Below are 22,089 nucleotides of genomic sequence, written 5' to 3' on the forward strand. Positions count from 1 at the left end.
AGGCTCCATGGAATCATCTGAGCTTCTTCAAAGTTTTTATTTTTAGGATCAACATATGGACGAGCGAGATGTGAGGCGGTTTCAACTGAAAATTGCTGAACTGAATTCAGTGATTCGCAAGCTGGAAGACAGGAACACCCTGCTGGCGGATGAAAGGAACGAACTGGTAACCACCCAAGACACATGGCATCTGTGGACACGAGGAAGGGATTAGGGCCAGGAGTGGATGCTGAGAGGCACCTGATTCTCTTCACTTTCTTTCCAATTCTTTGTGTGTGTGTGTGTGTGTGTGTGTGTGTGTGTGAACTCATGGAAGGCGTCTCCTTGCTTATTGTCTGTGTAGGGATCCATCCTTAGAAAACAGTTGGGGAGTCAATGAGACTCGGTTCTGGGGAGGGTGATCTCTGCAGGGTTTGCAATATTAACAACAACAGAAAGTAACAACTAACACAGACATTCAATACCAAAGCCTCTCGCAGTATCCGTGGGAGTTTCCAGATGGATGCCGCACAGGACAAGGAGCAGACTTTACCGACAGGGAGACTCCTTGCCCTTAAATCACAGGATGGAAGCGCGTACAGAGCAGGCTTTGGAGTTGTTCTGGATACAGAAAGCTGTTCCTTTAGGGGTGTGCTTGTGGATAGCTCGATTTTTCCTTTATTTACTTGGCATAAAAGTTGATACATTTCTATTTTCCAAAAGGATGAGCATGCATGCTGGTAGGTAGTTGCTAGAGTCTTTGCCTGGCATGCAGGAAGCCTTGGGTTTCATACCCAGCACCCCATAAATTACATGTAATTTCAGCCTTTAATTCCAGCACCAGAGGGGTGAAGGTAGGAGGGTCAGAAGTTCCAGGTTGTACTTCAGCTTGTCTCAGGTTGTGAGGCTAACCTGAGCTAAGGTTGTGAGGCCAGCCTGAGCTACATGACACCCTGTTTCAGATTCTCTCTCTCTCTCTCTCTCTCTCTCTCTCTCTCTCTCTCTCTCTCTCTCTCTGTATGTGTGCACACATACGTGTGTAATGAACACAGACTAATTTAAAACAAATCTTTTGTAAAACTAGTATTTGCACGACTATGCTTAATTTTGCTATAGAAATAGCTAAACTAATTTTGTTTTTAAAACTTCTCTCCCTTTGTCCTTCCCTCCCTCTTTTTTCCTTTCCTTTCCCTCCCTTTCTCTCTCTTTCTTTCTTTCTTTCTTTCTTTCTTTCTTTCTTTCTTTCTTTCTTTCTTTCTTTTCTTTCTTCCTTTCTGTCTCTCTCCCTTTCTCTCTCTCCCTTCCTTCCTTCCTTCCTTCCTTCCTTCCTTCCTTCCTTCCTTCCACCACATTACTCTTGTAGAGGGTAGAAATCAACTTTGGGAACTTGACTCTCTATTTCCACTGTGTGGGTTTGGTGGTAATGGGACTTACGTCATCATGCTTGGCAGCAGGCACCTTTGCCTACTGAGCTGTCTTTGGTGGCCCCAGCTAAGCTACTTTCCATTGTTAATGCACAAAGCTTTTGGAAAAAGCCTCATGATCTGGTTGTGAAGGGACATGTATTTTCACAGGTTTAGAAGAAACAAAATTACTTTCTTCCCAGTGTACAGCTACGATCAGACTGTATATTCATTTTTTGTTTCTACTTCTTGCTTAAATATTCATGAGCTGAATAAATACTCATGAGTCACATGGTAATTTACTGAGTGTGTAACAAACACGTGGGCTTCCTGAACAAGTTTCAGGCAGAAAGAGTGAGGTATCAGCACCTGGATTCCCCACGGTGCAGTGGCTCCTGACCTGGGTGGCTACACATTTCACTTTAGTAAACAAATCCACACCCGAAGGGTGTTTGGTTTGACTTTGCACTTGTGAAGTGCGATTTTTTCTTTTAATGCTTTGCAAGGTGTTCTTTTCACATAGATTTATCAGTGCAGTCATTTTCATTGATTAGTAGTGGTCTTTTCATGGTTGTTTTGGACTTCATAGTGTGGTAGTGTCATAGCCTTGCTGGCCACCCCTTCCTGGTGGCCATTCAGGCCGCTCCTGGCTTCTTTACTGTTATAAATAATGCAAGAAGCCCCATGCCTGTCTTTGCTTTAGAGGGTCTGTTGCTATGCTTTCTGGGGTGAGAGCAGGAGTAGAAGTGGCTCACGGGTCACATGGTGCCTTTGGTCTCTGACAGACAGCTTCTGAGTGTTCAGTTTTAACAGGGATTGAGGGTGGGTGCTGGGGGTCAGCCTCTGTGCTGGATTCCTGGTTCCAGTACTGTGATTGTGCCCTCAGCGACTACAGGGCCACCTCTCTGCTCACATTCTGGTGCACAGCATGGCTCTCCTGGGTAGTTGGGGGGTCTTAGTAAGTGAGCTGAGAGGGTCAGAGCTCATTCAGTCTCATGGTGAGGGCTTGGCCACATGGCTGCCACTTTCATGGTACTGACATGGGGACATTTCAGTTGCCTTTATGTTTGGCCCATTGAAAAGCTTTCTGAAGACAGAAGCTCATCATGAGTCTGAAGCAGATGAGGCTGTTACTTCAGTTTTATAGATGAGGAAGCAGGCTGAAAACTTGACCATGGCTGTGCAGCTGGACAGAGACTAACCCTGCAGTTGCACTTACTGTGCTCAAAAGAAAAAAGAGTGGCCACTTCTAACCATGGAGGACTCTGCCCCTTCTCCCTGGTGGCCACTGTGACCTCTCACTAGTCTCCATCCCACTGATCTGGCCCTCATAACATGGGTTGTTTTAGAAGGTAGATCTGACCACAACGATTTTCCCACTCAAAGATTTTGGGAACTGGAGTGAAGACCAAACCGATAAGAGAGGCACAAAGGGGTTTCCAGAGGCTGAACGAATGACAGCCTGGAAAGACACCCCACCTTTGCAGGGACTGTCGCTCAGAGGTTGTGGTGAATCCCTCCAGGCTGTGGAGCTACATTCACCTCCTGCTGAGGACTGAGCTCAGGGCTCCTGTCTGCAGGATCTTGCCCCGTGGTCTGCTAAAGAGGGGCCGGGAAAGGCTAGGTGGTTGGCTGGGTTGACCTCTGGGGGTCATGCTTCTGAAGAGGGATCATGTTGAATCTCTGCTATCTTGATGGTGGAGTGTGGTCACCCATGGGGCTGTACAGCCCCCTGACCTGAGTCTGTACCCGCTGCAGCTAAAGCGCTCTCGGGAGACGGAGGTGCAGCTGAAGCCGCTGGTGGAGAAGAACAAACGCATGAACAAAAAGAATGAGGACCTGCTGCACAGCATCCAGAGGATGGAGGAGAAACTCAAGAGCCTCACGAGGGAGAACGTGGAGATGGTGAGGCCTGGCCCTGGACCCACCCAGCTTCCTGCCTGGCTAGCCTCTGTGGTCTGTGATCTCTACCCGCCCTGTGACACCTCAGCAGTAGGGTCAGTCCCAGCCGCTCTTGCTCCTCTCCACATCTCTACATGTGTACTGCCGGAGTGCCTGCCTCATCCCCTGTGTTTCCCAGAGGAGGGAAGGGCAGAATCAGTAGGGCAGGCTTATCCACTGGATGGATTATAGCCCATGACTGGCTCATGCTTCATGGACTCCTCTAGAAGCAGTGACTACTGAAAGGGCTGCACATGGGGGCAGGTTTTTCCCCTAGCAAAGATGACTGGTGTCTGTGATCTTGGTGGTTTGTAAGGCTTTCAGGTCCACTGATTAGATTGCCTGTTTTACAGCTTAGAAGCCTGGGGCTCAGGTATGAGTGTGGGCAGTCTGTGGTGGGGAGTTCCCCCTGCCTATGTTGCCTTCTGGCTTTTAGGGAACATTCAGAACATCCCCTGCCCCCTGCCCTCCCACCCCACCCCCTTCCAGTGAGCATCACTGACTACACCTGGCTTGGCCTTGGCCTGAAGCTGTGTATTCCCTATCTTGGGACCAGGCATCTGTCACCCCCACCCCTGAGCCCCACAGCAGTGCTATCTTTTACACTGTAGCACACCGAAGCACCCTCTCTCCTTCTGGCTGCAGAAAGAAAAGCTGTCTGCTCAGGCCTCACTAAAGCGACACACATCCCTCAATGACCTCAGTCTGACCAGAGATGAGCAGGAGATAGAATTCCTGAGGCTGCAGGTGCTGGAACAGCAGCATGTCATTGATGACCTCTCTCTGGTAAGTTGTCACTCTTGGCCAGAATGTCACCCCAGGAAGCGGAGTCAAGAGTGGGCATCAGGGTGGGAGTGGGACCTGACAGCCCAGCTTCAGGCACTAGGTCCCCTGTGATCTCCAGGAAGCAGCCTCAGCTTGGTTGAAATGAGATCAGTGCTACCTGGGAACAGTCTCCATGGCAACCCGCTTTTCAATGGGCTCCTGGCTTGCCCTGGTGAAGAGGCAGCCTGGATCTGTTCTGAGGAGCCTTTGAGTTATTATTAACTTGGATCTATTTTTTTAATTTAGCTATTGCATATCAGGAGTTTGAGCCTGCAAATCTGAACTTTGTCATCAGATCAGAGTTTGAAGGACCAGCTAAGGCTGTTGTGTGGGGCTTCATGACTGCTCAAGGGTGGTTATGTTGAAAGGAGAGGGGAGCGAACCTACAGTAGGGAGGGGGTTTGTTATCCTAAAGATAGCACCCAGCAGTGTAGTCAGGCACGTCTGCAGTGAGCTTCAGTTGGATCTCAGAAGCAGAATGGGCTCTGCTTGCTCACGAGACCTGTGTGTGCATGACGGTCCATCGACAGGACTCTGAAAGGCAGGAAGCCATGATCACATCCTCTATCCTCCCTCCCCCTGCCTTTCCCTCCCTCTCTAACTTCCACTATCCATGTAGCCATCCATCTTGGCTTCATTACCTAGATGACATAATGTAGCTAAGGATGACAAGACGCACTCAATAAAGAGACAGTGAGTGAAAAGGACAGTGACAAGCCAAAGCAGGGCCGGGGGCATGATGACCAGTCTGCCAGGGTCCAGTGGGTGGATAGTCAGGCCGAGTTCCAGCCTTGTCCTGCTGGAGGGAAAGGAGAGAGTGCTGAGAGCGGGAGGCCCTGGCTCCATCTGGGTACAGTGCCATCCTCAGCACTGCCACTCATTTCTGCAGAGGACCCCAACCAAGCAATGCTGCAGGAATCTCTTAGCCCTACACAGCAAGAAAGATACAACTGGAGAAAATACAGTGGTCACCCAGCCAGTACCAGGGTTGTGGGGGATTCCACCCTGCCTCTGTCCAAGCTCAAACCCAAAAGCATCCCACTGCTGCTATCACAGGTAGACCCTGCCAAGGCCAGCAAAACCACTGTGAGGCCAAACTGCTTGGGCTTTGTAGCCCAAAGAATAATCCAGTTTTGCCTGTGGTGAGATGGCTCATCAGGGTGGATGACAAGGACCTGAACAAGTGTCTTGTTACTAGGCTCTCAGTTGGGTTCCTACAGTGTGAACTAGGCCACACAGATAGAGAGGTAAGCAGGGAGGTTGGCACACTGAAGCTCCAAGTCTTAACTGTGTGGTTCTGTGTGGTAAGGGCCTGGCTGCATGCTCTCACAGGTGACTGTTCTTCCCTGCAGGAAAGAGAGCGCCTGCTGCGCTCCAAGAGGCATCGAGGGAAGAGCCTGAAGCCCCCCAAGGTGAGCACACCTTAGTGTCTGTCATGAATCTAAAGGACAAGCCAGACTTACAGGAGGGGAGGGTCATGGGGCCAGTTACAGGCCCAGAGGCGGAGACAGGACTCTGACACAGCTGTGTGTTGACTGTTGAAAGAAAGGCTGTTCTGGCTATGGCAAGGCTCTATACGTTATAATGTCACCCAGATATGTTAATTTATTCATAGAATACTTACTGATGGAATTCTGTGTTTGGACCTTGGGTTATGTACATCCAAAATTAAAAACATAAATACTCAGGCCTTGTGAGGGATTTGAAGGACACTCAGCCTCGTTTATGCCTCCTAACTGTGTGTTCTAGGATCTCAGGCATTTTGTTCAAAGATGCAGAATGAAGTTCTTTTTGTAAAATGCAACTGTGCTGTCTCCCAGGGGCTGTCTTGTAGCTGTAATTATTTAAAAATGGCCACTGGTCAAGCCAACTATCTAAGCTGCAGCAGCTCTGCCTAGCTCAGCCGCCATGTTCTGTGGCCAGAAGCCACATGGATGCCGCAGCTAGAAACGGCCAGCCAGAAACACCAGACCTGCCACCCATGAGACGCCAGAGTGGGAGATGGCTCTGCCAATCTTCCACGGTGTCTCTGCAAGGCTTGGCATTGCCCAGACCATCACACCAACCATGTAGTATCGGTACAAATGAGACTCTAGTGCTTAGGTTATCCAAAGGCTTATATATTTGGTAATGATCAATAACAAGATGCCCACTCAATCAGAAGTGTAACCTAATACCCAACCTTGATATACCAACTACCTTTGACTGTGTGAACATCTGCCTCCATGTTCCCCTCTCTCTTCTCTCCCTAGCTCCTCCTCTTCCTTCTCTTCTTCCTCTTCTTACTCCTCCCACCTTAGCTCCTCCTACACTGTCTAAGTGCTCTGGCAGGAGAGTGCAGGGCTGGATGGGGAGACTTAGAGGCCCGCAGCAAGACTTAGAAGAAGCTGTGGTTTGCATGTCAGTCTCCCTGGCCACCTGTCTGAGCTGGATCTCTGCTCTTTCCTGAACTGGCACCTGGCAGCTTTGTCTGCTGATAGAGATGGTTGTCGAGAAGTACTTCTGTGTAAGAAAAACTGTGTAGGCGTGATAGCAAATGGCCGTGAACGCACTCCCTGGTGGAGTCAGGGTGACAGCAGGGAGCGGTGGGGACAACCCTCTCTGGCCCAGAACACTGGTTGGCACAAGGTGGGCCGGTGGTGTCAGGTGTTCTACTGTTTACAGGGAAGCATGAGTCTTCGCCTTAGACTGGTGGAGAGTGCCTGCAACCCCAGCACTGGACAAATAGAAATGAGGAGATTTAGAGTTCAAAACTACCCTCAGCTAGTTGACGAGTTTGAGGCTGGCCTGGGCTATATGAGGCCCTGTGTCAATAAGCCAAGAGGTGAGGGAGGTGTAAATCCTTACATATTATTTTCCCAGGTCTATATGAACAAAAATGGGTCCCTTGGAATGACAGAAAGTTAGTGTCTTATAAGTCATGAAACCAGAAGCCTGGCCTCTGCTGGTCAGGCTTCTTCCCTCTGGCATCTGGAGGGCCTCCTTTTCCATTTCCTCCAGCTCTGGGGTATTCCAGTGATGGTGGGTATTCCTTGCACTCTCCCAGTTCACTGCCTGGTCACACTGTAATCTTTAGGGACCCTGGACGTACTGAGTTCAGAGCCTACAGTGCCTCAGTGTGAGGTACTTCGTCAGTACCTCGTCCACAGATATCTTTGCATTGACCAAAAAAAATTTACCTTCTGCAGCAGCACAGTCAGAAATTCAGCATATCTTTTGAAGGGACACAATTTAGTCATGATACCTTTATATTAACATGGATATAAATGTCAGAATGCAGAGCGTGTAAAATGTGCCTCTGAACCATATGTTGCTCCTCTGTGGTGGCACTGGGGTCAGTGTCTGAGCCCATGGTTGCTTGAATTAATTAGTGGCTAACACCCCATCTCAGTTCATCCCCAGAGCCACCCTGGCTCTTTCAGTTACGGGAGACAGATGTAGAGACAACTCGAAGAAGAGCCAGTGGGCTGATGGGGTCGATCCACGGACTCACTGTCTCCAGCGGGCTGAGCTGAGTCAGGCCGGTGTCTGTGTGCTGATCTTAGGTGCTCAGAAGGCAGTGCATGATGCTGCACACTTTTAATCCCAGCATTCTGGTGGCCGAGGGAGGCAGTTTGTGACCAGGTTGATCTACACATATAGCAAGTTTCAAGCCACCTCAGCCAGGGCTATGTAGTAAGACCCTCTCTAAAACAAAACAAAACACCTCAAAACCAACCAACCAAACAGGAAAAAAAGGACGAGGAGTGATCCATCACAGCTTGTCTGTAGTCACAGTTGACCACATCCTAGAAAAGCTGGGGACTAGAAAGTGATGTCCCCGTGGCGTGTCCCCAGGGCCAGTGTCTGTCCTACACTCATCTGGGACTTAACTGCCTCTCACTCAACATAACACTGGAAATGTTTGTCATAACCATGCGCTGTTATCAGAAATATGAATGCTTACTGCTACATAATCTGCTGAATGCGTGGGCCATAAACTTGTTCGGTGCTGCGGGCATGTTTACTTCCTCCTGTGGTTAGGAGAACGCTGCAGTATCTTGCCTCATAATGACTCCACACGCCTGCCTTCAGCTGATTCCACTAACTGCGTTTGGTGACTGTACAACTATTTGCCTGCCCTTTCCCTTTGTGGGGGACATTTCGCTCCGGTAAATGTCACCGAAGTAAAGTCATTTTGCTCAGAAAGTCTGGATGGTTCTGTCTGATACCATCTCAGTGGTTGCAACATGGGCCTAATGGGGAGAAAGCGCCCCCTGCTGCCAGAAGAAGATTGTGACATCTGCAAACAGTGCTTGTGAGACAGGAGTTAAAATACTGAGGGTGGGTGGCTGGTCAGTTCAGTGAGCAGGCTTGGCATGAAACAGCCCATAATTAGAGGTTCCCAAGAAGCCTGTTCTGAGGTAGGACTACTTCAAGCCTACGTGGGCTGTGAAGCCTTAATCCCAAACCCTAATTTTGAAACTTAAAATGTTTTCAGTATCAAATAAAAAAAATTCCAGATTTTGGATTTTGGATTAGGGATATTTAACTGATGAAGTCCGTTAAAAAATCTTGCCAATAAGAAAAACTCAGAAATTATAAGTACTTGTGTTTCCAGTCATCTCAGATAAGGGCACTCAATCTGTGCTTGCATGTTGGCAATCAAACAGCCTGTGTCTTCCACTGGTCCTGATCTTTGAATCTACTGATTGGGAGAGACAGTACACTGGCAGTGAGTCAGGGTGGGCCACACCTGTCTCCAAAAAGTGACTGGCACAGAGCAGGTGTCTCCAAAGAATGGCTGACTGACTAAGTGCACAGCCTCTCCTGAGAAATGCATTTGAAGGACTTTGCCTACCTCAGAGAAGCAGGGGTGTATGGGTACATTAGTGAGAACCCCAGAAGGTTGGATTTGGGAAACCTGTATGGATTTTGTTTTCTTAAAGGTAGGATTGCTTATAGCCCAAGTTAGCTTTGACCTCTATGTGTAGTTGAGATCGTCCATCCCCACTTCCTGAGTGATGGGGCTACAGCTTCACCAAGCCCATCTTATGGAGTGTTTGAGACTGAACCCAGGCCTTTGTGCCTGCTAGGTAAGCCCTTCTGCAGCTGATCTGCATCTCAGCCCATGGGAAGTGGCTTCCCACTTACTGTTTCCTGGGCTATCTTTTTCTCTAGATTCATGTAGGCTGGTGTTCATCTCAGGATCCTACTTTTCATCCCAGCTCTGTGCAGACCAGGTGGACCGGTGATGAGGTCTTTGGGCCTGTGCATGACTTTACTCTTCCATGCCTCATTGGTGCCCTTCAGGCCTGGTGCATCCCTGTCTCCTCCTACAGGCTGCAGTACTGGTGGTTTCTTTGTCTCTTCCTGTAAGAGGCCCCCTTTTACTCTGTATGGTGTATATACAGGGAACATGACCCTTTGCCAGGTCCTCCAGCTTCGCAGGCCATTTGAATGAATTCATTGACAATTATAAAACTTTTCAGAAGTCTCAGAGATCCATCCCTGCTCTTGACTCCTGATACCTAGACCCTAAAGAAGCTCCTAGACTCTAAGGACCCCTGTATTAGTTACTCTTGTTACCATGGAGACCAGATATCTGCCAGAAACAACTTAAGGGAGGAAGGGCTTGGGTGGACTTACAGCCTCTGAAGGCACTGTCAATCATGCTGACTCTGTTGATGCTGGGCCCCCAGTGAGCATCATGGTAGCAGGAGCATTAGGCACAAGCTGCTCACATGCTTCACAGGAAGCAGAGAAAAGACATACAGGAAAGGACCAGGGCAGATACAGTTCCAGAGACACGCCCTCAGTGACCTGCTTCCTCCTGCTAGGCCCCATCTCCAAGTTTTTACCACTTCTTGACCAGCTACTCAAAACCTGAAGCCATCTGATGGCTATGGTCTGATAGTCTCTGGAGGTATGCTTGACTAATTTTCCTGGGTGTTTATATCAGTCCATTGAGATGGACAGTAAGATTGACCCTCACACCGTAGGAAAGGGGGCCACTCCACATCATAGCATACCCTGATGTACAGGTGATAGAGACAGGGCAGTGTCCCCAGTGGTGACCCTCATATTTAAATGGTTTCCTCAGTCCTAAGGAATATCTTAGTGTCACTGTGGGCTTCCCAGGAGCACCCTCTCCCACCATGGAATTCTCTCTGGGGCAAGACTGTGCTGACTCTCTCTGCCTCCTGCTAGCTTAGGCCAGGCTAACATTAGTTCCTAGTGAGAGATGCAGGGGGAACCCTAGATGATTTCTTGAGCCCTGTCCTTGAGTCTAGGGACCTTTCTCTGCAGGGGTCTGTCAGTGAGGAGGTCTCAGTATGGGGCCATGAGCCGGGCTGCAGGCTGTCAATAGCTGCTGTTTCATAGGCATGAGAATTGAACGCTAGCAGAGCTCTGAGCACATGGGTGATGGGGATCTCGGTTGTTGCTGAGAGGCTGAGACCTGGAGCACTGAGGAATCAGCTCCAGCATAAGCTCTAAGGCCTGAGACACGGGAATTAAGGTCCTAGAACCTGCTTCCTGGTTCTCAAAACGAAATAACATTCAGATCAGGAGATAATAATGAAGCCCTGGTTCTGTGCCTGACCATCATAGGCGGTCAAGAAATGATAATGCCTCCTTCCTTCCCTCTTTGTCTTTGACCAACGCCTTGCTGCATGTTCTAGTTTGCTTTCTATTGCTATAGTAAATACCATGACTATGGGAGAAAGGCCCCTATTTCAGTTCATGGGTTACAGCCTATCATAAAAGGTGGTCAGGATGGAAACTCAAGGCAGAATCTGAGCAGAAACTGAAGCAGAAACCATGGGGGACTGTTCGTTACCGGCTTGCTCTCCGATTCACTTTCAGCTAGCCTTGGTCTACAGCACAGGACCTGCTCAGGGATGACAGTGTCCCCAGTGGGCTGTGCCCCTCCCACATTAGTCACCAAGATAGTTCTTCACAGACATGGCTGCAGGCTAATCCTGTCAAGGAAGTTCTTTAATCGAGGTTCCCTCAGACAGTTCAAGGCTGTGTCAGGTTGATAGCTGAGGCTAGCTAGGGTATTGTGGCTGGCCTAAATGCAGATGCTCAGGTCCCCCTAATCCACAGGATAGCCTTTGAGCCAGTGTTAGTATCCTATGGTGGTGTCAACCAGAAAGGCTGCAGAGCCTTCTCTGAGTCCCCTCTTCTCTAGGGGCCTTGGCTTACTGCCAGCAGTAAGTAGTTCATGTCTGATGTCTGGCAGATCCTTCTGGCTCATTGATTCTGAGTCCACTCTGACAGCACACTTAGGAGTCCTACAAACCGAGACCAGTGCCTTGAGGCTAACCCTGCTGCTTGTGGAGGGTGGGGCCAGAGAAACGTTGGGCACTTCTGGAGCAGACGCTGCTGTGGAGTGACTTCCTGCCTAGGACGTCCTACTGGTTTCTAGTGTGATTTTTGCTTCTCAGCAGCTGAAAGTGCTTCTGTCCCTATGTTTGTTTGCAACTGAACACGTTCCTAGTCAGCCCTTCTCCAGCTGTTGCCCTGGGAGCTTGTGTGGCTTCATCCTGTCCTGTGTGTCCCCGAGGCACAGCTGCCAGCATAGCACCCTACAAACCTAGAGATTCAGAGCAGTGACAGCATGAAGCTGTCAGATTTTATGCCCAAGTTGAATGTAAGGCTGGCCCTTGGCCCTTGTGGGGAGAGATGCTGGGAGGGATGTCTTAGTGACACTTCTCCAAGGGCTGCAAGCCTAAAGCCAACCCCAGACCTCTGTCTGGGTAAGAGATTGATGAGTTCCCTGTAGCTCAGGAGTCATAGCTTCCCCCAACTCTCTGTAGTGCTCTGTTGCAGGTTGTGTAAGAGTTTAAGGTAAATAAACTCTAGGAGACACATTTCGGGGCTGAGTGTGCCAGGGCACCCACTGGTGGTGGTGGTTTAGTCTGGAGATGTCCCAGGCAGGTGAGGGAAGAGATGCACCATCCTCTGTGGCTCTGGCCCTGAAGCAGAAGGTTCTCATCATGATACCGTTGCTACTGCTGTGCTCAAGGACTTTGCAACCAACTATCCAGGGACCTGGGACTGTTGACAGCAGTTCTAGGCATAGGGACATTGGGCCCTAGAAGGGAAGTCCCCAGAGGACATGCTGGTTTAGAAGCTCTGCTCTATGACAGATACCTAAGGCTGGCCTGGAAACTGGCTAGTCTCCATTGATAGCTCTGTCACTGGCATCTGGGAGCTGGTCCAAGGTACCATTGCTGTTGTCAAGGGGGCACCTTTGAGGTATCCCTGTCCTCCAGCTTCTGCTGCTGACAGTATTCAGGAAGCCGTGAGGGGCAGGTGTGTCTTTTTCCAGGGCTAGAGAGAAGCCAGGGATGGCCTGTCTAGCCAGCACGGGCTAGCAGTTCCTGGAGCATCCCCAGCATGGAGTACATCCTGTTTGTCCTCTACTTCTCCTTCTTCCTCTGCCTCTGTGCCCTCGTGTGCCTGTACTTCTCTGGCTGCCAAGAGATGACCTATAAGCATGAAGGTACGCAGCTGTCTGGGACGGGAGGGTCTGTCTTGGTGGCTCCTGGATGCCATTGGATAGTCCTAGATCTTCTGGGCAATTCTGGCTGGATGCTGGGACAGTGAAGAGAAGAGCTGGTGAGCTGTTGGGTCCAGTGGAGAGGGGTGTGTGTGTGTGTGTGTGTGTGTGTGTGTATGCTGAATCTAGTAGAGAGGTTAGTGTGTGTGTATGTGTGTATGTATGTATGTGTCCTCTTCTGTATGCCAAACATGAGCTTGTATGTATGTAGAGAAGAAACATTCGCTCTAAAAGCATTTTGGCAAAGATTACAATCACACACACACACACACACACACACACACACACACACACACACCACACGAGGTCTCATGTAGTTCATTGAGACTGGCTTCAAACTTAACCATGTATCCGAGGATGACCTTTGACCTTGAATTTCTGACCATCCTGTGTGTCCAGTGAAAGGAGACAGGACTGTGTTTACTTTAAACACCAATGTGGCTTTTCTGTTTTGTGCTGTTAGTGAGGTTGTGCTGGGCGGGCTGGCTCTGTTACCTTCTCTGTCATCTTGTCACCTAGACAAAGGAGCTGTTCCAGGCATGCAGGCACACACCTGCCATTTGGGAGGTGGGGGCACGAGGGGCCGGAGTTTAAAGCAAGCCTGGACTACATGAGACATTGTTTTAAAAAGAAAATAAACCAAAAAGGAGCCTCCCTAGTTATGGAGTCCCTTTCATCATGGCGGGATTTCACTGGGACTACTGGTTTGTGCTGGCTTCCCCGGGTATAACATGTCTTTCTACAGCCCCAGCCTAGGGCCAGGTCTACTGTGAGGCTCTACCTGGGCCTGACCCTGGCCTGTTCAGTTGGGAACTTGAGCAGTTGAAGCCTTGTGATTAGGCTCTGTCATTGAGAGCTTCAGTGGAAGTCACCCTGCTCTTCAAGAGATTAGCTTAGGCAATTAATTGACCAGGGTTGTCAGCCCCAGAAACTTCCAGAATGCTAACAGCAGATGGTCGTAGCCCAACACTGTGTCCTAGTCTTGGAAAGTGTGTCATTTTAGAATCTTCCTGTGGCCCACTTGGTAGGAGGAGGAGCAGAGATGTCACTACATCAGGCCATCAGTTAGCACAGCCAACACGCAGATCTGTTCCCAGAGGCCAGGCAATTAGCAGTGTTTATGAAAAACAAGGTTGGCCAGGCAGCAACCCAAAGCAACAGGAGTGTGGAGCTCAAGGCAGAGGTAAGATGCTGGTGCAAACTCCACTGCTTCCTGGAGTCTCCAATGCCTGCAGAGGTGGGGCTTCCTATCTGAGAGGAGGAGGGGGCTGCTGAAGGTCACTTGGACTGTATGAAGCCTAACCTGGTCTCTCCATCCTCGCTGTCAGCTCACCTGGGCATGGAGGCAGGTGGATACCCAGCAGATGCTGGCCATGTGAACCTTCAAAGAGGTCATGAGCAAACCCCAAACCATGTGAGGAACATTCTGGTGGAGAGTGCTTGCAGGAGCCTTGTAGGAACCCTAACTGTACAAAGTGACTGAGAAGTCCCTCCCTACCCCTTCCTTGTAATGTCAAAGGGGCTTTCTTTGTTCTTGTATCTGCACATGCATGTTTGCTGCCACAGTGGCTGGGGTATGGGGTATAGCCTGCCTCTTCTGTGGGTCGAGGAGAAGTGTGACTCTGGGAGTCCCTGGGAGCCCAGGGATGATCACTGCTGTCTCACAGACATGGGAAACACCCTGATTATGAAGGCAAGGGATTCTCTCAAATGATGTGTTTAGGAAGAGAATAAAGAGCAGTGTGCCCAGAAGCAGGAAGTGGGGTACATGTGGAGATGGATGGCTGATGGAAGTAGCCCTCTGGGGCTAGTGCTCCCTAGCAGGTATCCTACCTGGCTTTAATCATGTGTCTCTAGGCTGAACCTTGTCTGGCTCACTGAAGCTGTTCAGCCCATGATTACTGAAAGAGTGAATGAATGATTGAACAAATGAATGAGTGGAGCCCCACGACCTGGACAGTTTGGAGTGAGAGAGGTATGGTCAGAGTCTCAGGTAGTTGGCAAACAGGACATAAAAACCGTCTGAGGTTATGAAGGCAGGACCCATAATGCTGTTTTTTCTAATTATATCAGTGTACTGAATGCATTGTCATCCAAAGCTAAGAAAAGTCGCCTCTTAGGTAGAATTGCTGGGGAAGACATGGGCCATACAGCTGCTTCTCCAGCCTCGCCCCCGGGGTCAGAATGCTGGCTCTCCTAATCACATCTCCTCTTCCTGGCTCCTTTGGGGCAGACATCTCACTCAGCCTGTAGAATGCTCTGGGTGTTGGGACTTGGCTACGTACAGAGTGAGAGAGGTCCCTTCTTATGCTGGAAGGATGACAGCTCATCTGTGTCCAGAAGACACCTAGGGCTCAGATGACCCAGCATTTAAGGCCAACTCAGGAGTTGCATAGCCCTCTCTACCTGTGACCCCTCCTCCCACCTAGTCAGCATTGTTAAGCTAGCCACATCTTAGTGGCTCGCTTTGTCCTGAGCCAGCTGTAATTGGGACCACAGCTCCGTCTCCCTCACCTTGGCCCCCTGTGCCCTGGGCTGGCCATGGATAGGCAGCTGCTATCTTCCTGACGAAATGCCATTGCCTCTCACAGAAGCATGTTGTGGAGACATTTTTTGGATTTGATGAAGAGTCCGTGGACTCTGAAACATTGTCAGAGACATCCTACAACACAGACAGGACAGACCGGACCCCAGCCACGCCTGAAGAGGACTTGGATGAGGTAAGCAAACTGCAGTATGTTAGGGACTTCACACCGTTGTGTTGGCCAGGGCTGCTCCCTCTCTGGTGGTCAATCCTGCCATGGCTTAGAGCCTCAGAGCAAGGAAAGCTGGTTCTTGCTGCCTAATGGGGACCCAGTGAGCACCTTCCTCAGAACTGGTCTCCCGTAAGACTTAAGGCTGCTGACGAAACACCCAGATGCTGACCCAGATGCTTACAATTGCAGGTAAAATTACATGTCTTGGTTTTGGTTTTTTTTTTTTTTTTTTTTTTTATCTCCCACACATAGGTGACAGAAGTGGTCACAATTGGTGACTTTCCTAAATTCCAGGCATTCTTTAATATAGACTTTCCCTTGATGCTGCAGCCCACACCAGGCTTTCTCTGTCTGTCCTCCATGCACCCCTCCGTGACTGTCTCCTGAACTTGGATAAGAAGGGGTGCACTGGCCCTGGTTGTGGCAGGTGCTAGTGGAGCTTTCCGGGGTCACATATGCCATGTTGGGACGCTCCCTGCAGCTTCCCAGATGCGCCCAGGAACTGCCCATCCTGTGTCTCCTTGTCCTGGCTCTTTGAGCAGCTACCTTTCATGGTCCCGTGCCTGGGGTTCATTCAAATTTTATTATGGAGTGCCTTCTTGAATGGCAACAGAACTCTCAGAAAAATGGACCCTTCCTCTAAGTCAGCCCACTGGCCTTAAATTCAGGTGCTTATGGAGAAGCCTACCTGTGTGGGAAATGCCATGGGTGCCACATCCTGTCTGAGCATCCAGCTAAAATTTGATCCAATATTATCTCTGTTTTTTACAAACTTGTCATGATACTTTCAACAATGACTTGCTACATTAGTCACCCTGCACTGTCCTCTCATGACCACACGGGGGCTTCACACACAGGTGCTCTCCAGTAGCTTGCCAGTACAGAAAACCCCAGACATGTGGCCAGAGGGACACCCTTCTCAGGGTGAACCTTGACCTGTGAAGTCAGGCTGGTTCCAAGGAGGCCTGTGAGTGCTGGGGGTAGGGTGCTGAAGTGGGGAAGACATTTTCTCCCAGCAGCCTTCACTCCCGGTTCTTCCTGTTACTTCCTGGCATGACAAGCTCACTAGGCATTTGTAGGCATGCTGGAAAGATGTGGGCATTTGCTCATGTTTTGACTCTGTCCCTTGAAGTCACATCAAGTCATGAATTGACTTGTTTGTTTGTTTTGTTGTTGTTTGGTTAAGACCACAACCAGAGAAGAGGCTGACCTGAGGTTCTGCCAGCTGACCAGGGAGTACCAGGCTCTGCAGAGGGCTTATGCCCTGCTTCAGGAGCAGGTTGGGGGGACACTGGATGCTGAGAGGGAGGCCCGGGTAAGTATGTCCCCCTTGTTGATGGGGAGAGACAGAGACTGGGGACCAGGAGGGGACCTGGGATCTTGAAACTGATGAAGGTGAAACTACACCCACCACTTTCTGTCTGCTGTCTGTTTGCAAGAGAGAAGAAGTACAGAGTTGAAGGGGTGGGGCAGATAGATGGCCAAACAGCTAATGGACTTGCTGTCAAGCCTGACGACCTTAGTTCCATCTGCTGAGATTCTTGCAAGTTGTCCTATGACCTCTATGTATGCAAACGCACACACATACAATAAATTAAAATAGAATGGAATTTAAGGGAGTGATGAAGTGGTAGACACAGCTAACCTTTCAGGCTTCAAACCCATCCTTCTCCCTGTAGAGACCCTCACCCCCAGTGTCCTCAAAAAACACTTTCAGGGGTTCCTGGAGCACCCAAGGCACAGGCACTACAGGCTCGGGATACATCATGGTGCCGGGATGAACTTTTTTGGAAACTTCCTCCCACTCACCCTTCTCTCACCTTGAAGTCTATAGTATTTGCATGTCCCTCTGGGAGTGCCAGAGACGCCAGAGAGCCTACTGGTCTAGTGCTGTCCCATGTCCCATGTTCATTCCCATAGTCTTATGAGCCAGGATGAGTCGATCCCATGTTCTGAAGAAGGAACAGAGGTTTGGGAAAGTAGCAGCTTGCCTGAAGATGGTCCTCAATACAACTGGGAGCTGAGACCATGGCACTCTAGCTCAGAATGCTCTGGAAACAGTCCTGGGAGCCCCATGCAGGAGGGCTTGGGCATCCTAAAGCATAGATAACACCATGGTTTGTAGGTCAGGAATATGGAAGCCACAGACAGGAGCAACCATCTCCAGAATGAACTTGGCACGCAGGGCTCAGGGTGGTAGCAGCCTCAGGGGTTGAGGGGGCAGACACACAGGGAACAAGATGTCTGGGGGATATAGCCATTTCTGCCACAATGACATATCAGTCTTTCTTTTCTGAGCCACAGCAGGTTAACATCTAGGCTTTATCTGTGCTTAGTTTCTTTTTGTCTTTTAACATCATCCTCTTACCAAGTTAATAGATATTTCACAGTGAAGTGCATGATGGGGCATGGTGACATATACCTATAATCCCAGCACTCAGAGGCTATGGAAGGAGGATTGCCATGAGTGGAGGCCAGCTGGGGCAGCGGAGTGAGTTCTAGGCTAGCCTGGGCTATAGCACGAAACCTTGTTTCATAATTTAAAAAGAAAAGGAAAAGAGGAAGATTTCCCTACTTTCCAGATGACCTTGAACTCCCAAGAGCCAAGATTTCAGGCCTCTGACAACACAACTAGCTTGGATTCTGACTTCTGGAAAGCAGGTCACATTTGTATCTCTCCATTCCCTGTGTCAGTGTGTGGCTGTAGCCAAGTAGCTGTGCCTCCCAGGACTAGGGTATGTGCCTACACTGGTTCCCGAGTGCTTCTTTTTGTTGTAGGGTCAGCTGATCAGTGGCTTCCCTGATGTACATGACTTGCCTGGTTTATGAAGTATTAGGTTTTGGTCTTTGCTGTAAGTGACAGAGAGCCCCATTAGACCACCAGGCAAGTAGAACAGCTGTCAGCAGCTGGATGATGCTGAAGGAGAAAGTACTGACCTTGTCAGAGCTGGCTTTGGGGCCCTGAGGCATCCAGTTTGAGCTAGTTCATCCCAGAAGAGGGTGGCTCTTTGATTGTCTTTTACTGGGAGAGTTAGAGCCGTTTCCCCCCACCCCCCATGACCCCTTAGTTCTCACTTCATGATGTGGCTGCAGATGGACTTCAGAGCCCTCAAGTGGTCGTGATGCCTGCAACAGGACCCTAAGCTCTCGGGCTGTGCAGGCACTGTCTGGTTGGCAGCCTGACTTGTTACCTCTGTGTTACCTCTACAAGTGACTTCAGAGACTTGCTCACTTCCTAGTCTTTTTCCTTCCAGACTCGGGAACAGCTTCAGGCTGACCTGCTGAGGTGCCAGGCCAAAATCGAGGACTTAGAGAAGCTGCTGGTTGAGAAGGGACAGGTAAGTGGGAAGGCCATGTACTCTGTGGTCCTCATGGTTCTGTCCCCATGGTGTACCTGGGGTCCGATGGTGTCTTTGGTGTGCCAAAGGTAAGGGGGAGGTTCTGTGGAGGAATCACTGTGATCCCAGGCAAGAATGTGTTGTCACAGTCAGCATGCCCTGAAAGTTTGCCTGGTTTTTTCTTGGTTGCCAAATTCAGGGAAGGATAATGTAACTCTTAGAGCAGAGACGTGCCCAGAAGCTCTTTTGACTGGAGCTGGGGCCTGAAGAAAAGCTGCTGTCTTCTGTCAAAATTTTAATTGCCTGTGTATGATTGAAGAGCTGTGGACCACTTGGCAGGGCCCAAGGCAACAGGCTGAGGCTGTGACTATGCCATAGGAGTCTGGGTTGGTTATCTTCATGGACTCCTGTCTCTGATTTGATTAGTCCAGGCCCAGTGGGCAGCAGGCAGAGGGCGGCAGCTCTTAGGCCTTTCTTGGTGCCTGTTGTAAGCAGAGGATCATCTACATGGTTCCCTAGGGACTCAGCACCAGAGGTGCCATCTTGAGGTGACTCTCACTGCCTCAGCATAGCTTACTGATACAAACTAGTCACATGACCCCATTGACCTAGGAAGGGCTGAGGCACAGTCACAGGCATGGGTGTTGATAGGTCCTTGCACCTGCCTTCAGTCAGAAATTAAGGGGATATGGAGAGGTCTAAGGTCTCTCTCTCTCTCTCTCTCTCTCTCTCTCTCTCTCGGCTCTCTCTCTCTCTCTCTCTCTCTCTCTCTCTCTCTCTCTCTCTCTCGTGTGTGTGTGTGTGTGTGTGTGTGTGTGTGTGTGTGTGTATGGTGTATGGCGCAACAAACTGCCTCCAAACATAGTTGCTTAAATAGTAGGGTTTGATTTGCTCTGAGATCTGGACTCTGCAAATGGTTGTTCTGTTGGTCTTGCCTGGGGTTGCCCTGAAGCTTCAGTAGTCAGGCAGGACAAGTGAGCCAGGAGGCCTTAAATGAGCTCACTTGCCACTTGGTCTGGTCACCCCTCCTCAGATAGGTATTCTGGCTTTTTTATCTGGCCGTCTGGGATGAGGAGCTGCCTTCCCTCAAACACCACAAATACTGACCAGGCCTCCGCTCACATCACATTGATTAGCACTTGAGTAGGCAAAGCATCTCACAGCCAAGCTCAGCTCCAAGGCTGGAGTGACAGACTTTGGGGGATGAGCTGAGTTGCGAAGACATGGAGCAAAGGTGGCAGCCACCCTTGTGACCTGTCTACCAGACAGGAAGGTGGATGGACACATCACTATCTTCTCAGGGACTCGAAGCCACATGGACATACATGCAAAGAGAGCACACATGCAAATGTGTACAGTAGAGACACGGGGGTATTAGGTAGAAGCCCCAGGAGGTAACCTTCCAATGTCTTCTGGGTGTCCCACATCTGTTAGTCAGATCCCAGGTCCACCTTTGCTAGCAAGCACTGCAGAATTCTAGCACTGGGTGAGACTGGCCTGGCTCCTGTGGAGTGGGGATGGGGGCAGGGTGGAGGGGTAGACCTTTCTGAATCTAGGGTGGGCAGGGTCAGGGGGAGGAGGTGGTGGAGAAGGCTCCCTTGCCTCCTGCATCTTCCTCCTCCAGCCTGATGCTGGTGAGGAAGAGTTAGTGTTCATGGCTCTGGCTTGGCACTGAGGGTGTCACAGTGTCAGCACAGAGGCTGTGCTAACAGACTGCGTGTGAGGGGAGTTGAGCAAAGCACCCGTGGGGAGGTGTAAAGCCCTTTAGGATATTCACTCAGTCACCATGGAGCAGTGTCCTGCAATGGCCTAGGGGACCTTGAATCTACAGGGAGAGAGTGAAGGAAACAGGTTATCTCACAAGTGGGGCTAGGAGGCCTTAAATGAGTCCACTTGCCACTTGTGGCCTGGTCACCCCTCCTGCTGCTCTGTGCTCTCCGGGCAATTAGAAGAACCCTGTTGCTCTTACCTGGCTGGGAAGGTTTAAAGGGTGATGAAGTCACACACTCACTGTCCACATCTGGGAGTTGGTGGCTCAGTCAACACTGGAACTAGTGAATAAATACCCTGTATTTCCTACAGGATGCTGCGTGGGTAGAGGAGAAACAGGTACTCATGAGGACAAACCAGGACCTGCTGGAAAAGGTATGCTCAGGCCAGAGCCTCAGGCCTGGTCAAGAATGGAACCATAGAGGCCACCAACCTGCCCCAAGCCCTCAAAGGCCAGGACCCCATGACTCAGTAGTTATCATAGAAAGGGGGGCTTTCCCACTGGACTGAGGGTCTGTCCTCAGGGACTGAACCTTTAGGTCTTAGCACCTTTAGGGTGCCTCTAAAAAACAGGAAAGGGTGCCATCTATCTTTGCTGTTGATTTGGGCGCCTTCCTGTTTTTCCTGGGGACACCTGAGGCAGACAAAGTCCAAGGCAGGCCTCCAGCTCCCTCAGCTGGGTCAGTTCTTGTATTAGAGCCCTGTATGCCTTGCCCTCCCACCATAGGCCTCCCTGAAGCTCGAAGGGAGTTGGTCTGAATATGCCTGGGCTTTGAGATTAGGTTTTCCTTGCTTGGATGGGTCCATTCAGTTATTGTTAAAGTAGATGCCAAATTGTGCCACCATGATCCCAGTACCTGTTTAGAGCAGTTTGAGCCTCCCTCCTCCATGCCTGTCTGCAGTCTTTCCTTCTCCTTGTCTCCTGAGTCCCAGTATATTTGAGCTGTGTGATCAGTAAACTCACACCCTATGCACACTCCAGCAGAAGAGAATATAGGGTGGGCCCTGGGTCTTCAGCATCCTGAAAGCCCAGGTCTAAACTGGCAAGGTCAATCTCCCAGATCTAGGCAGCCTGGATCTGGCCCATCTCTGCTGTGTCACCTGCCCTGACCTTATCTTCCTTCAGGCATTGAGGGGTGTCTAGTCCTGTGTATCAGAAAGGCTTTAGTGGCTCTTGCCTCAGTCCCACAGGCCACACAAGGAACATGGTGTTTCCCATTGTCTCCTGAGGTTGAGATTAGCTGCAAGACAGCCCTTCTTTGGTCTTCTAAGAGGAGGAGAGAGAATAGCTAACCCCTGAAGCTCTCACCTACACATATAGTCTTTGTGGCCTCTCTCTGCTACTAGGTTGCAGGCACGATGGTTTTCCTCTTTGGATAGAAACTGAGGGTCAGAGAAGTTCTGATCTGCATCCCTAAGCTCTTCCCAGGCTGCTCTGTGTTCTCAGGGCAATTAGTGTTCTCTTAAGAACCTTTTGGGATGTCGGAGACCTGACCCCCCACAGTACTTGCCGTAGCAGGGTCCACAGC

At 50.0% G+C, this 22,089-nt stretch overlaps 2 protein-coding genes across 5 annotated transcripts in view; both read left to right on the top strand.

Moving 5' to 3' along the window:
* Jakmip1 (janus kinase and microtubule interacting protein 1) overlaps positions 1-22,089 on the top strand; it is a 113,560-nt gene that overhangs the window by 70,241 nt on the left and 21,230 nt on the right. For all 4 annotated transcript variants that reach the window (XM_076938402.1, XM_034509392.2, XM_076938405.1 and 1 more), the window contains exons 5-12: positions 47-166; positions 3,141-3,287; positions 3,969-4,109; positions 5,501-5,560; positions 15,288-15,416; positions 16,639-16,767; positions 18,707-18,790; positions 20,873-20,935. In XM_076938402.1, coding sequence (XP_076794517.1) covers positions 47-166; positions 3,141-3,287; positions 3,969-4,109; positions 5,501-5,560; positions 15,288-15,416; positions 16,639-16,767; positions 18,707-18,790; positions 20,873-20,935 — 873 coding nt within the window. The remainder of the gene's footprint in view (positions 1-46; positions 167-3,140; positions 3,288-3,968; positions 4,110-5,500; positions 5,561-15,287; positions 15,417-16,638; positions 16,768-18,706; positions 18,791-20,872; positions 20,936-22,089) is intronic.
* On the top strand, positions 12,258-15,416 carry LOC143443089 (uncharacterized). The gene is made up of 2 exons (XM_076938406.1): positions 12,258-12,639; positions 15,288-15,416. Exons 1-2 carry the CDS (start codon positions 12,534-12,536, stop codon positions 15,317-15,319), a joined length of 138 nt encoding a protein of 45 aa, XP_076794521.1. The 5' UTR covers positions 12,258-12,533; the 3' UTR covers positions 15,320-15,416.

This window comes from Arvicanthis niloticus, chromosome 7 (assembly GCF_011762505.2).
Source record: "Arvicanthis niloticus isolate mArvNil1 chromosome 7, mArvNil1.pat.X, whole genome shotgun sequence".
Lineage (NCBI taxonomy): Eukaryota > Metazoa > Chordata > Mammalia > Rodentia > Muridae > Arvicanthis > Arvicanthis niloticus.

Excerpts from the sequence above, each read along its gene's own strand:
- LOC143443089 (XM_076938406.1), top strand. The coding sequence starts at position 12,534 with ATGGAGTACATCCTGTTTGTCCTCTACTTCTCCTTCTTCCTCTGCCTC. Across the intron at positions 12,640-15,287 it reads GATGACCTATAAGCATGAAG|AAGCATGTTGTGGAGACATT; the intron begins GTACGCAGCTGT and ends TGCCTCTCACAG.